The 16,344-nt window shown below is 42.9% G+C and overlaps 1 protein-coding gene across 1 annotated transcript in view; it reads right to left on the minus strand.

Annotated features, from left to right (window-relative positions):
• Window positions 1–1,587: 1,587 nt before the first annotated feature.
• Window positions 1,588–16,344, minus strand: part of LOC147628092 (mitochondrial ATP-independent inner membrane protease subunit 2-like) — a 58,715-nt gene continuing 43,958 nt past the window's right edge. Inside the window, exons 3-5 of the mRNA XM_086813102.1 lie at window positions 6,694–6,877; window positions 2,223–2,329; window positions 1,588–2,121 (exon numbers count right to left, since the gene is read on the minus strand). Of these exons, the coding sequence (XP_086669228.1) occupies window positions 2,040–2,121; window positions 2,223–2,329; window positions 6,694–6,877 (373 nt within the window). The 3' untranslated portion in view covers window positions 1,588–2,039. The remainder of the gene's footprint in view (window positions 2,122–2,222; window positions 2,330–6,693; window positions 6,878–16,344) is intronic.

A 16,344-nucleotide genomic window follows, 5' to 3' on the forward strand; every position in this document is an offset into this window, starting at 1 on the left:
GCTCAACCTGCACTATAGCGCACTGAGAGGGAGGAGGAATTGGACTTATCAAGTAGGAGCCTAGGTTTACGTTTTTACAGCCTACACTCGTGGATGCCTATAGCTTATTGTATTATTATAACCCCCCCCCCCCCAACCCCAAAACACACACACACAAAAACTTGCCTCCAATTTTGAGGTCTACAATCGGCTCTCTACTCTTATTTTGAACAAATTGCTAAAGTTAACTTTTCAAGAGTTAAGGCCGCCAAGAAGGTCAAGAATGAAGTCACTATAAACCCACCCTAAAATCACAACATTCAAGTAAAGTACAAATTTGGTGACAATATTGTTTTTGATAATTGGAAAGGGCTTTGCTTCTTTTCCTTAATGAGCCATTGCCACTACCGAGCTCACCTCCATACAAGTCAACAACGAACACAAGATCACCCTGGTGGGTGTGGGTGTGTGTGTGTGTGTGTGTGTGTGTGTGAGAGAGAGAGAGAGAGAGAGAGAGAGAGAGAGAGATTTTTTGTTTTTTGTTTTTTGAGCCGGAGTCAGAAGTGAGCAAGCTCGTTCTGAGACTCGAACATAGAAACGCTTTTGTCATTAGCTTCATCGTCTCCGGTCTCAGAAATGCTTTTGTCATTAGCTTCATGGTCTCTAGTCTCAACGCTTTTGTCATTAGCTTCATCATCTCCACTGTGAGAGTCGAGTTCGGATGTAACCACCCCTAGCAATAAATTAAATTCCTCATCTACCAAGTAAAATCTAGGCAGTACATCGATACGCTTTCCAGCGGAGGGGCCCATTCTCTCTTCTAGAGGGATCCAAATTCTAAAAAGAAAGCAGTGCTTGAAAATAGCCGAGGGTTTAGAGTTGAAGGGTTAGAAAAAATCACAAGCGTCAACCTGACGCAAAAGTAAAAGGTTTGCGAGGAAGCCACACACAACACAAAACTTCAAAACTCTAAGACCGCTAACACCAGATCAATCGTGTGATACGAGGAAACTATTAATAACCTTGGGATTGTGTCAACAACAACAACAAGGAAATGCATGGTCTTGGGGTCGGCGGAGGAGCCTTCGCTATTATTAATTTTATCAATTAAACAGGAAGGCTGTCTATACAAAAAGGCACAGCTCCAAGTAATCCCAGAGAGAAAACTGTTTTTGAGCGTATTTCTCACGACTCAATTTTGGAGAAACCGGTTGACAATTTTGCTAGCCTCGGAATTAACGACAAGATTTTGAAATTAAAAGAAAAACCGGCACAGATAAATAATACCACTCGAATCTCGATTGGCTTGTGTAAATGCCACACCATATGGGTCTGTCTTGGTTGGCAACCCCACATACTGAGCTTACATTTCTCTTCTTTTCACAGAAAAACCATGCACATCTCTTGCAAAAAATGCTTTGATTATAAAACAAGAGTAGATTGCTCCACTTTACGCTGGGTTGGATGAAGAGACGTGGAAGCTTAAACGTTGAGTGGCTCACAGGTGACATCATCACCTTACTTACCTTGTGTGATTACAAGTAATTCCAGCCCCCCTCCCCAAAATTGATTTTACCTTTTGCATTTGAAATGTTGTTAAATGAAATAAACAAAAGCTGTAATCTCATTCCTTATAAGGGTTCTGATGATGTTCCTACTACGCAGTCAGAAACTTCTGCATTCGTTCTTCAACCATATAATATATGATACACATAATCCCTACCTTTTACCATTTCTAAACAACATACCTCAGCCTAGATTTCATTTTTTACAAAAATATTAGGGACTCGTCACCTGTCTAAACACCCGAAAAATCTACTATCCCATCCTAGCTAACAGAAATCTCTACTTCTTTCAAATATTTAACGGTCCACTATGTTCATACAAAAAGTCAAGGCAGGTGTCTCCAATGTAGCAAGAATGTAGAGTTTTCTGACTCCACCAACAGCAGTAAACTTGTGAACTAATCGCTCCTGTATATTGCCAAGTGCAGCAAGCCTCCTTTGGACTAATAATCAGTTATGAGAACCACGCTGACAACATCCATGACTAAATATCCTTCAAGTCTTGGCATTTTGAGACAGTTCATTAACATCGAGCTCAACTGCCAAAACAGGTGAATCTCGCCGCATAGCCTCTTCACTGCAATCATCCATCCACATGGTATGACTAGACCAAAGACACAGTAAATGTTGATCACATCTACTTGCAAGACAACTTGATACCAAGAGTGCAAATTTAACCTGTTTGTCACATTTCCATGGTCGACTGGTGAGCGACTAGCATATATAGCTCTACCTATGATGTTTTCCATGGGCAATGGCCCAAATGTCCTGCTGTCTCCACACATCTGTTCAGCTCGACTCAAAATTTCAGAACAACTCCCATTACCCCTCTCTCTCTCTCTCTCTCTCTCTCTCTCTCTCTCTCTCTCTCACGCACACGCACACGCACACGCACACGCACACGCACACGCACACGGTTATGGAAAACAAGCAAAATGCTACATTTTTTATCCATTTCCGGAGGTCCAAAGTCCTGACACTGTTTGAGCCGTTTTGCCCATTTCCATTTCCAAAACAACACACTTCTGTTCCCTGACAAAACACCTGCCGTTTCCAGCCAATGCCTCTCTTGTTCTTCTCCTCAGCCAGTATCTTTTTTCCTAGTCTCCCGTCATAAACTCTCCTATTTTCTTACATCTCCATGTGTTTCTCCTCTCCCTCTTCTTCTCTCCCCTCCCCTTTATTTTGCTGACGTGGAGTTTTTCTCATTTCAGCCTTCTCAAAATTGATTTCCAATTTCATTTTTATTTCCATAACCCATAACCATGCACCAGAGTGCACACAATCAACTTTTACCTAGAATATTGAGTTGGTTGTGCAATTACTGTGATGTGTCTACATTGAAAAAGAGACACAAGAGAGACCAAAAACCTGCACAATCATGCAAACATTACATAGATCGCAGAATAAGAAGAAAATAAAAAAGTACTTCTCAATCGAATAAGGAGCTCAAATCATTAAGAAATACTGATCCGAGCATTTGCTCATATTCTGAAAGATGTGTCGTACTAGAGGTGCCGGTCAAGCGCAATCAACAACCCGTATCCTTGGGGAGCAGAGAACAGGGTGAGGCGGCCAGAGGAGCGGAATGAAGTTTCGAAATAATGACGTATAGATATTTACCAAACATTTCTCCCATTTCATGGAGGCCTGGCACCAAAATTTTCACATACATGGGAGAAAATTGACTGCTAACATTCCCCCTATTAAGTTGGCCTCAACTAAGAAGCGTCCAAATATTTGAAAAAATACAAACCACTGTTGATTGTGTTGCGCATCGCAGAACCACAACCAAGCCAGATCTGAGGTGAGTCACAACTATATCAAATCCTAAAGTCTCTTCAAATCTCTACAAAGAGCATGGACCTCTTCCCTGGAGGTGTCTCCACAAATCCTTAAGTCTCTATATTTTAATCACTACTAAGAGCATGGAGACACCTCTTCTCTAGAGATGTCCCACTCGATGTAATCTCTTCTTCGTTTCTTCCTCACCACATTCCCTTAGTTTGTTTCAGCTCCCTCTCATGTGCCTTACCCCCTCCCAAACACCCTTTGCATGCTATCATACTGGTTAGAACCATGTGTGGTATGGTTGCATCATGTACAAATAAACCATGTGCTAATTCACCTAATTAATCATCAATTGATTTTAGAACTAAAACTAACCTAGTCACAAATGGTGATACTACAATGGAGCTGGATTTGATCGCAAACCGTGACACCAAGTCTCTCTTTTTTTTAAACCGGGAAAAAGATCCTTCAATTAGTTAAAGAAAAAAACAGCCACAAAGAGCTAAGTACAACCACGATGGGCTAGATACAAACTCGCCTCATACAAGGGCAGGAAACCTGTGAGGAGAAGGCTATCTCATACAGGGGCCACGGGGCGCCGGGGGGGGGGACCACACAGGTGGTCTGTAATGCAAAATGAGATCACCGCCCTCTATCCATGGCCAGGTCTCCAAAGTCTCATGAAGTGCTTTAATATTCATTGATGAATCTTCAAACTTCATATTTCAAAATTTTATAAGTAAACTATAAATTTTGTACTGCCACCAATTCTAAGGACTAAGGATCAAATGATAAGTATGTCAAAGATCTAGATATGGCTTTTGCACAAGTGCGGACAACCATAGAGAGGTCAAGGACTAAGCAAAAAAAAAAAGGCAACGGATAAGCATAGAAGGGCGGTGGAGTACAAGGAAGGTGATTAGGTATTGTTGAAGTTTGAGAAAGCAAGGCTTTGAAAGCAGAAGGGCAAAGAGAGGTTTATCCTAAAGTTGTCAAACAAGTACTATGTACCTTTCCAAATATTGGGAAAAATCAATGATGTGGCTTTCAGACTAGCATTACCCAATCATTGGAGGATTCACAATGCTTTTCATGTGAGTCTCCTAAGAGCTTTTAAGGGTCCCGAACCTTTGGAACCAATGAACCAGCATCCACCGAAAGTTGAGCTAGAAGAAGTTCTTCAACCAAATTGTCTTTAATAAGGAAAAAAGGGGATCGCATGGCCACATTACTAGAAAGTACCTTGTCAAGTTCAAGAAAGAAGGGGATCACATGGCAAACTTAATTGAAAGTACCATGCCAAGTTCAATAATTATTCAGCTATGGATGCCATGTGGGTGGATGGGAACTTCTTTGTGGAGCATCCACAGGTTTTACAGGCATATCAAGAAACTTTTCAATCGAGGACAATTGATTAGAAGCCGAGGGGATGCCATCGGCCTTTGTATTTTGACATCCAAGGAACCAGGAACAAAGGAGAATGCTCAAGGTTTATATTCCACTGCATGGAATTGAGTATTCTAGAACTCGAGGGTTGCTGTCCAAGTTGTATCCAAAAGGAGCAATTCTAAGATTGACCAACGCTAAATCTTTTGTACAAGAGTCATGGGACTAGACATCTCATGGAGGCACTGTTTATCAATGAAGGAAATCGGAACTAAGTACATGGATATAAATATTGTTAGGATAGTTTGACTCCAGTTCAGTTTGACTCCAGTGAAACTTGTATAAAAACCAAAAAATTGGTGTCAAAACCAAGGAACTATTTGTGCATTCATTTGTTCATTTGATTTATGCCTGTGAGCATATTTGCGTATGTGTGCCAAGGGTCAGGGATGCCCAGTTAAACCCATGCACGAGCATGTGTGCCCATGTTTGTGTTGTCTGACATATAACGAGTGCATGTTAATAGGAAGAGAATCATGCTGGGAAGCTCCTGGGTGAGGGAGACTCTAGAGGTGCAAGGGGTGGGGGTATCTGCCACAGAGGTCAAACGCAAGGTCACTTTATGTTAAGGGTGAAAAACGTGAGGGCAATGCTCTCTGAAGCCAAGCACAAGAGAAGAGGAGGGCATTCCGCACGAAGAATCATGTCTCAAGAGCCAGAGAAAGAAGAGAGCTAGGTCCACAACAAGAAAAAGTAGAGAAAGCAAGGAAAAGGTAAGACAAAGCTAGACCTATCAATTGAGGACAACTATTTAATAAGTCGGGGGGATGTCACCGAAGCACCAAAATTCAGGTTGTAATATGCAAAAACACAACACACAAAAAAAAAGAGAGTGACATGGCACTTGTACATATGAATTGATGTTAAATGGGCATGGTCATGTGTGAAGGCCAAGCAGTAATGTAGTGTGAAATGGGGGCTAGGTATGAAGGACAATGGGCCAAACCCCTAATCATCACAATGAATGAATGATTATCATAATATGAGAGCTTCTTGCTATGAGTAAAGAAGAAAGTTGGGTAAGTAGCAAAAAGGGGAAGGCTTAGCAGCCAAAGGGCAATCCATATCTGCTCGGACTGCAAAGACAAGGGAAATATCTTGCTGAAATGTTGCTGCCAAGTGCATGCAAGCAAGCGTGTGAACTGATGGTGCCAATCAAGCTGCTTTTGTGCTGCTGTGAGACTTGCACAATGGAAAGATGCTGGACTGGGGCTGCAACTTCATTTAGGCAACCCATAACTACCATGAGCAGAAACGGGCTGGTCAACTAGTTTTAGCAACACATGGGCACAGGTATTAGTTATCTTTTCCGACCGTTGGCAAATGCTCTGCTCAGGGCCTGGGCACAACAGGCCCGGACTCATGTCAACTCTCTCATGCTGCCTCCTTGTGGAAGTGGTTTGTGTAGCAGAGCTTGCACTTGCCAATGTAAATTATCTAACAAGGAGGCTGGTTTAAATCGTTCACAAATGTTTTACTCAAATATGAGACCCAGATCTGCATACCACTGCTTGGATAGAAATATCAGATGACGATCTCCACCTTAGTTTCTAGGATTGAAAGCTGCATTTCAAGGCAGCAAGGCTGCAAAAGCCCCCACCAGAAATCTCCCTTTTTGCATTGTCGGGTAGCATAGATCGCACCTCTGTTCTCACTATGCTACAGAAAACTCCATGTTCATCCTAATTTGAATCCTGACAACCCGACAATGTACATTGGCTTGAAATTCCAAGGGGGAAAAAGTCGCAAAGAAATAAAAGCCCCAAAAACATCAATGTACATGCTCAAACAACCTGAAACAAGGCCAGAAACTTCAATGTATTTGCTCACTCATAATTAGAACCCGTTAAAATTCACAAACAGCCCAGAAAGACCATTTATACAAAAACAGAAAGCAACAAAGTCAACTTACCGTTGGCTTTATGGACCCATTGTCACACACAACCCAGCAAGACCCTTCCTCTAATTCAAAGGGTAAATCATCCACGTCTGTTGACACCATCTGGTCACCTTCAATGGCAGCAACCCTGCGTACTCGCTCCTGATCTGGATCCAAAGGGTCTTTAAACAAAACTACATCCCCTACAAAAACAGACCTACACGAAACAGCTTAGGGTTAGTAGTAGGCAAAAGACACGTTCACTCCCACGAGCTGATGTAAAGCGCTCTGACTTCACAAACATGCCACTTAATCCAACAAAAAGAGGCCAGTTACCAAATTGTTTCAACATCAGAAGCTGGAGGGAGGAGAAGGCACAAGGGAAGGAAGTCAGGAGTAGGAGGAAATAAGACAAGAGCAGCCATCCAAGGGAAAGGGGGGAAGAGGCTACGACCCTAATGTGTTGGTAAGGATACAAGAATCTAAGCCAAAGATTTAAGCAAAGTGCTGGAAGACGAGAAGACTGAAGGAAAGCGATACATTTGAGGACGAGCTGTCCAAGCGAGAATGTTCTTGACAGTTTAAGATGTGAAAGAAGAGAAAGCAGCTGAAATACAACGCAAGCACACAAACAAGTGGACCTAAATTCTACCTAAGGAACCTTCAGCAAGACCACCTGTGAACCACCATGTCCATGGCAGGAGTCTGGTCCAAGCACAGACCAAAGCCAACACAATGACTGAATGAATCACAATAACCCATAATTCACTTATATTATGACCAGCTACAAACAGCCAGTAACCCAACTCTATCAATTCAAGCAGCTTGAACATGAAACAAGGAGAGACTATATCAATTGTCCCGATAACTTGAACAGCCAGGTGCCGTACTGAGGAAAAACTGAGCCAACCCCGGCTGATTTCGTTGTTCTTCTTGGAAGGGTTAAGGACCAAGTAACTACATGATGTGTTATATGTCAAAAGGCATCAAACGCTAGTGGGTGCTGCTTAGATACCAGAGACGTTGATGACAACTTTACTGGCATCCCAACCACAAATAGTCTAAGGTCAAAATCATTGACCAAACAAACCCCAGTTACGACGACAGCCTGCCCAACCTCCAAACCCTGCTGCCCGGGTCTGGTTAGCCTGCCCAAGCCCTCTCTCCTATGCCCTGATGGCATGAAGGTGTGTCACACTCATAGTTGCTATGAACGTGTTTCTAGGGTACGAAAGGTGTTTCATAAAAGTACTAATAATTTGAAACGTTGTTTTGCAAAGCGGTTTTTTTTCGCCTCTTATCTTGAAAGTGATTGACGTAGACCAGAGAAAGAGAAAACACGCTTCCCTGTAGCCACCCTGCGTACATGCGGCGTTTCTGCCTATCTGCACGTTTGAAGTTTGAATCCTCAAGAATGAAATGTCTCAAGGATATATGCACCCACACTAAGGACCAGCTTGCACGCCTGCCAGAACTCAAGATCTCAAGGCCCATATGGGCATTGGGCATGTAACATGGGTGCTTGCTAAAGCGTGATTATGAATTGAATGATTGTGATTAGCACCTAATCAGAGACTCAAGCCCATGCACACAAACTACTTCTTCTTCATGCTCAATACACAGTCGAGAGAGGTGACCTAATCAAACATGCATTACTAACATGAGGTATATACAATGCTGAATAGAGATACTTAATGGTAGCACCGCTCTTGAGCTCTCAATGACTCAATGATGACTAACTCATATGGCTAAGGACTAGACTCCTATTTATAGTGTTTAATAATGGTGAGTTGGCTTTCAACTCTACCAACCCTAATAATAATGTCTAAGTGTGTTCACATATTAACCAAATAACTGTGTCCACACTTGGCTACTCATTGAAAGCCTGAAAATAGTACAAAGATCAGGTACAATAGCCCTTCCAAACACATGAATCTAGCCACGTACTCAATGTCTGAGCTCACTAATGGATAGATGCATGTCCACGTACAACTCGGGAGAGAATGCACGTGACACCCCCTCCTGCTTAACTTGGAACATATGTGCAAATAATGCTCCACTGCTCCTCCAACCCTATACGGAACTTATGCGAACTCACTCTCTTCCGATCTCCAATAGCATGGCTACTGGACCTACTGTCTCAAATGATGTCTCCGCAATTGCCTCCTCACGAGCTATGGGCATTGGAACCAGGTTGCAAACAAGGAATCCCAAGAAACACTATGGAAGGGCTATGGTGGTTTGAAGATATCCATGATGCATGAAGAATCAAGATGTAGAGTGGAGTTGTGCAAGGAGAGAGATGAAGGCTCAAAATCAAGATGTAGAGTGGAGCTCTGCAAGGAGAGAGATGAAGGCTCAATCCATAGTTGTCTCCGTATACGACGTACGACGGCATATCGTGTGGAATACCATATGGCACGATACCGTATGGATTTTTTTTTTTTTTGGGAGGGGGGGGGGGGGGGTCTTGGGAGTAATGGTCTTGTTTTTGCTTGTCTATGGCTATATGGCTGTTTGAGCTTCCTCTGTACTATGATGCTTCCCTTCTTTTTAAAATACTCCATATCTTGAAATTGAAAATACCTAAGTTTATAGGTAATTTTTTAAAACACCGTATTTTATCGTACGATAAGAAAAAAAAATTGTATCATACCATATTTTCCCATACGGTATTGTATTGTACGGTATCGTACCTGACAACTATGGCTCAATCTATGATGATGAAGATGGCGAAATGAAATGATATATTAACGTCTCTAAGAGGCCATAATGGCCTATGAGACCAAAACTGATAGTACACCTGAAGTTGGTGTCTCATCAAAGAGAACAACCAAATGAAACTCAAAAGTACAATAAACTGACTGTCTTGCAGTTATAAGAACTGTAAGTAAGACTCCTAGATGATACTGAGTAGAAAATACTGAAAAATGTATATCAAGTAGATCCATGTATGCTGATCAGTTGAAGTGATGCCCTCTCCTCAGATCAAATATCTCCGCCATGGGACTGTCTAGAATGGAGAGGTCGTAGAAGCGAGGTAGGCGCCTCCGATGCCGAGCAATAATGGCTCTGATCTGGCAATGGTGAGGATGTTGTGGTCGGGATCTTGGTGGGCGTGGCCAACGAGCACGACATAAGACGACTGCTCTATCAGTGGTGACTCCCTGGGAGCGTGGCTCGTGCCCTGATGGCCCGATGGAGGAGGTATCATGAGGTGCTGCTGGTGCAGCTACTGGTGCTAGTGCCGAAGAATTCTGTCAGGATCCATCCTAGGCATCTCTGATCCTCAAACTCCATGACCGTGCGTAACGGCCCAAAACCCCCTCAGAAGAGGCAATGATATCTCCCTCCGATCTCATAACATACTGTACATCGGCAAATGTAGTGCTCCTGTGTCTCTGCCTCCTGGTAGCACAGCTGACAAATGCGGTCATCCGAGATCTGATGCACATATCGCCCTGTCTCAATCTGCAGCTGGTGTGATGAGGTCCGGACCTGTCCAATGGCACAACGTATCCCATGTGATAGGTGTACATCCATGTACGTCGGGCGGGTGATAAAATCATCTAGTGAGGTGTGTAGAAAATGGCTCTTGTAATTGTTGGAATTAGGATTACGGTTGCAACAATGCACACACACACGATAGAGAAGCTTGAGAGCACACAAACTCACTAGATTAGAATGAACAAATGTGTGCCACATACAAAAGATAAGTACACACCCCAAAATGAGTAGATAAGAGGGTGTACATACGCACAGGGAAAAAAACCTCCTAGTGAGAAAAAAAGTACCCCGGCGGTCCTAAGTGTTTTCACACATATCACTACCATATGCTACAAATCCCCCCTAGAGTAATAATGTGAACATGTACAGGGTATGGTCGATCAATCCTGAAAAGGCAATAAGCCCAAAGCTTTACGAAAAGCTTCGAACTTTTCACAAGGAAGAGAATCTGCCATGTTGTCATGTGTAGGCACATAAACCAAGTTGATCTCTGCTACAAAGAGTCTTTCCCTGACAAAGTGGTAATGCACCTCAATGTGCTTAGTGCGAGCATGAAACACTGGGTTCCTCGCGCAACTGCTAATGCGCTATGGCTGTCAGTAAAAATCGTAGTGCTGGACGACTGTCCAACACCCAAATCAACCATAAGACGTCTAAGCCACACACACTCAACTGTAGCTGTAAAAGTTGCCCTGTACTCAGCTTCAGGGCGAGAAGTGGCCGCTGTAGGCTGCTTCTTACTGAGCCATGATATACATGAATCACCAAGGTGAAAGCAAAACCCACTAGTGGACACTCGTGTGTCATAACATCCAACCTAATCTGAATCACTAAAAGCATGCAGCTGTGACTCACCCCCCTTTGGATAAAACAATCCAAAATACTGAGTGCCCTACAAATAGCAGAAAACCCGCTTGACAACCTGCCAATGCTTCGTACCTAGGCTATGCATAAATCTGCTCAACTTTGAGACCGCATACTGTATATCTGGCCTCGTGTTGCATACATAAAGAAGGGATCTAACAGCCTGCTGATACAAACTAACATCAAAAGAGTCTCCTGCATCTTGAAGACTAAGTCAAGTACCTGTCTCCATAGGTATAGCCACAGGTTTACAATCTTCAAGATTAAACCTCTTCAATAGCTTCTGTATATATTTAGACTGATGCATAACAATGCCATCATTGCGCTGCATAAACTGAATCCCCAAATAATAATGTAAGGGTCCCAAATCTAACATCTGAAACGATGACTGCAAATCAATCTTAAAGACTGTTGCAAAAATCATTTGCAACCAAGTATGCATGAATCTTCTCATACCATGCTCTAGGAGCCTGCTTAAGGCCATAAAGAGCCTTTTTCAACCTGCATACTTTAGACTCTTCTTCTTTCACATCAAAACCAGGAAGCCGCGATACATACACCTCCTCATGTAAATCACCATTCAAGAATGCAGTCTTAATGTCCAACTGATGTACATTCCACCCATGATGTGCTACTAAAGCAATGAGACACCTCATGATAGTCATACGAGATGTGGATGCAAAGGTCTCATCATAATCAATGCCCTTTTGCTGGGCATACCCCTTTGCAACAAGTCTGGCCTTGTAACGATCAATGCTACCATCTGCTTTGCGTTTTAGCTTGTAAACTCACTTCGTACCAATGGCCTTCTTGCCATGAGGTAGATATGTCAAATACCGGGTGTCATTCTTGAGTATAGAGTTATACTCATCCTGCATAGCATGCATCCAATGATGATCATCTTGTGCTTCCTCAAAGGAAACAGGTTCCTCCTCATTACATAAAGTAGAAATGAGAACATGATCCACATGACAATAATATGCATGATGAGAACGTGCACGAGTTCTGCTAGGTAAAGGAGCTGCCAACTTGCTATCTCTCAATGTCTGCACAAGCCATTTTGGCATACGCCTAGATTCTTCTATGGCCACTCTCTCCTCATCCACTACATCCTCAATAATTGCCTCATCAAAAGACTGATTTATAGGCTGAATTTCAGCACTTGGTTGAGCATTCAATTGCTCTACATATGGCTGCCCTCCATTAAACAAAGGTAGGAGCGAATCAAACATGTCCTGTGAGCATACATGGCTAATACTTGGCTAGGGTTCCTAGATTGATAAAACAAGCTTAATAGCCTTTTATAGCAAGTTAGCTATTTATGGCATTGTTATCATTATATATATAAGTGAGAGCTTAGGTTACTATGAGACATAGTTGTGCGGATGCACCACTAACGGTCTGGCTTGGACCATGAGAGTAGACATGCTCATGCCACGCACATGGTGAGTACGCAGGTTGGCGTGTCGATGGCCTACGGGAAGGCTTCGGTGGTATGGGATGCCATAGTTGGACACGGGCCTATGAGATCGTGCAAGGAGCCCTAGCCTTGGCTCAGGGGAGATCAGTGGATGCATGTCGTGGTTGGGAGGTGACCTAGCATGTTACCTCATGATTTGGCTTACAACTAACCTTGGTTTTCAACTGTGTTTAGAGAGATTCAAGGAAGGACTTTACACTGATGTGAACAGTTGGCAGAAACAACTGTAGAGAGTGGCTACATGCTAAGAAGTAGACAGACGGAGAAGTTGTGGCGAGCAACCGGCACACGACTGAAAACATAGATATGATGATGGCGGCAACAACATCAAAAACGCAGCCTTAATGATGGTTCACTTCGGAAAACGCATGTAGAAGGTGGTCAACCAGCACACAAATGGGCGCATAAATGGGTAGAAGATGGTTGATCAGTAACAAAACTCAAACGTAGAAATCTAAAAAATAGCATGAAGCATATGAACATGCTCCCATACCATGTCGAAAACAAGGCATCCCAAGAAACACCATGGAAGAGCTAAGGTGGTTTGAAGATATCCATGATGCGTGAAGATGTAGAGTGGAGTTGTGCAAGGCGAGATGAAGGCTCAATCCATGATGATGATGAAGATGGAGATGGAGAGAGAGAGAAAGAGTAAGAGAGAGACAGAGAGAGATGTGATAGACCACAAGAGAGATGTTGCACAACTCAAATGATATTCATCTTGTGATAAGAACCTCCGTGGAGTTGTGCAACGAGAGATGAAGGCTCGATCCATGATGATGATGAAGATGGAGATGGAGAGATAGAGAAAGAGTAAGAGAGAGACAAAGAGAGGTGTGATAGACCACAAGAGAGATAATGCACAACTCAAATGATATTCAACTTGTGATAAGAACCTCCCAAGTACCTACTTTTATAGGCATCAAGCCTCATCTTTTGACTTAGACCTTAATGAGGCCTATTCACACCTCTAGAGGATGTTTCACACCAACTAACTCTAAAATCCCACTACCCCCTTTCAGAGAGATGGAGGTGATGCCGCCTTCAATAGTCACAATACTCCAACTCTAGCAAAGAAACAAGACACGTTCCCCCGCAACTGGCTCAGAGGCTCATGTAGCATGGCTCAATGCGAGGGATTTCAAAGGTCAAGTCTTGTCCAGGGAGACAAAAACAACCTACATCCACCCCCCTTGCTCTAGGCAGGGTAAAGAAGGAAAGATGGAGCATTACGAAAAGAAACCCAAAATACTCAAATTTTGGGGGACTGCTTGGGCACAGAACCCATGACAACGAAATATTCAGATTTTGGGAGACATCCTGGGCAGAGAACCCTTGACTCATACTTGGAAATAGAAGTACTTTTTAAATTTTAGAAACTTCCGATCGACATGTCTCTCCAAGAAGCGCCTTGGTGAAGAGATCTACCACGTTGTCATCCCCTACATGAAGCCTCTCCCCTGTATAATGATAATGAACCTCTATGTGCTTGGTCCGTGCATGGAAAACTGCATTCCTTGCCACAACCATAGCACTCTAACTTTCTATCAAGATAGGAGTAGCACCCTGCTGGCTAGCACACAAGTCGATAAACAATCTCCTCAACCGTGGCTGTGAAGACTGCTCTGTACTGTTGAGTATGAAAGTTTCTAGCCTGCCTGAATCATTGTAGGCATAAAGCTGGATATCAGCCCCCTCTGGCATAGAACATCCCATAAGACACTAAGTGCCTTGGAGGTATCTAAACACTCGCTTCACAGCTTGCCAATGCTTTATCCCTAGGCTGTGCATAAACTTACTTAACGGGGATACACCATAAGAAATATTTGGTCATGTGTCGCATAAGTATATGAGACATCCAACAGCTTGGCTCTAAATAGTAGCATCAAAACGCTCATTCTGCATCAAAGCTACTAAGCCTCATACCTGTCCCAATTGGAGTAGAGATAGGTTTGCAATCTTCCATGCCAAATCTTCAAAAGACCTCTGACATACTTAGATTGAGAAATAACAATGCCACAATCAGTCAATATAAACTGAATACCCAAGTAAAAGTGCAGCTGCCCAAGATCTGATACTTCAAAAGCACTATGTAATTCAGCTCTGAAATTTGAAATTTTCTGCTGATTACTCCCTGTCAAGATTATGTCATCTACATAGAGTAAGATGATCATTATGTCTACACCATCAATGTGCACATATAGAGTATCTTCAGTTGGACTATTATGAAACCCATGGCTGGTCAAATGTGCATGTATCTTTGCATACCATGCTCTTGGTGCCTGCTTAAGTCCTTTAAGTGCCTTCTTCAAAACACATACTTTGTCTTGGCTTCTTATTGTACCAAGCTTCACACAGTGTGATTGAGTTCAAGGCCTTTGTAGGACACCTGTTAAGCACATGCATTGCACATAAGATTGCTTGAAGCCAAAATTTGTGTGGCAAACCTTGACCTTGGACCATGCATCTAGCCGTTTCCATCAAAGATATATTCTTGCATTCAGCCACACCATTTTGTTCACGTGTGTATGGCACCGTACACTGATGCTTAATCCCCCTTTTTTATGCAAAAAATCCTTGAACAAATTTGACATGTATTCACCTCCTCTATCTATGCGAAGAGAGTGAATTTTGCACCCAGTCTCATTCTCAACCAAAGCTACATAACGCTGAAAATGCATGAATACCTCACGCACTTCCTTCATGGAAAACACCCATGTGAACCTTATGTGTGCAGCACATGTTTGGTGCCCTACCAAAGCTTTAAAGACCATTACCCATTTGATGCCTGGTATGACACAGAGCCTAAGGTTGACTACCTCAGGACCTTTGGTTGACTTGCATCTCCTCATGTGCCTCCACAGCTAAGAGGCAAGTTGGATGACAAGGCAATTAAATGCATATTTGTGGGCTACAACACTGATAGCAAGGGATACCATCTCTACAATCCATGCATTCGAAGAATCTTTGAGAGTGGAGATGATGTATTTGCTGAAAATTCAGCACAACCACTAGCTGAATTCAGTAGACATTTCAAAAATGGCTCAGAAGATATGTTTTGAGGGACTACTCCCATTGGGCATAGGTGTCAGAGCAAACCAGCCACTAGAAATGCATAATGGACAGCATGTAGGTGCTGAAAATCAGCCCATTGCAAATCATGACATAGAGGAAGCAATTCAAGAAGAGCAGACAGCTTTGGAAGAGACTAGATACAGTGCTACATTGGCTGGTCCATACTTTGGAGGAGAGTAAACACTCAGCTCCTCTTCATAGCACGACACCACGAGCTGGTTCCAGAAATGCTAGTCTTTATGACACAGATGAGCCATACTCTTATGAGGAGTCTCATGCAGATGAGCACTGGCAAGAAGCAATGCAACATGAAATTAATGCTATCCACACAAATAGCACATCATGGGATCTAGTGGACTTGCCTCATGGCAAGAAGCCAACTGGTACAAAGCGAGTTTATATAAAGTCAAGAGAAACTCTGATGATACATTGACATGTAAAAGGCCAAACTTGTTGCCAAATGTTATGCCCAGCAAAAAGGCATGGATTATGATGAGACTTTTGCATCTACTTCGCGGCTGTCCACTATCAGATATGTTGTTGCTTTGGCTGCCCATCATGGATGGAAGATGCATCAGTTGAACATTAAGACAACCTTTCTCAATGGTGACTTGCAGGACGAAGTTCATGCGAGTCAACCAATTGGCTTTGTGGTGCCTGACCAAGAAGGCAAAGTATGTAAGCTCCGGTACTTTGCAAGCTCCGGAAGGCTCTTTGTGGCCTCAAACAAGCTCCCAGAGCTTAGTATGAGAAGATGT

The sequence above is a fragment of the Cibotium barometz genome, chromosome 19, assembly GCF_041138505.1.
Source record: "Cibotium barometz isolate CiBa-2024 chromosome 19, ASM4113850v1, whole genome shotgun sequence".
Taxonomy (NCBI): domain Eukaryota; kingdom Viridiplantae; phylum Streptophyta; class Polypodiopsida; order Cyatheales; family Cibotiaceae; genus Cibotium; species Cibotium barometz.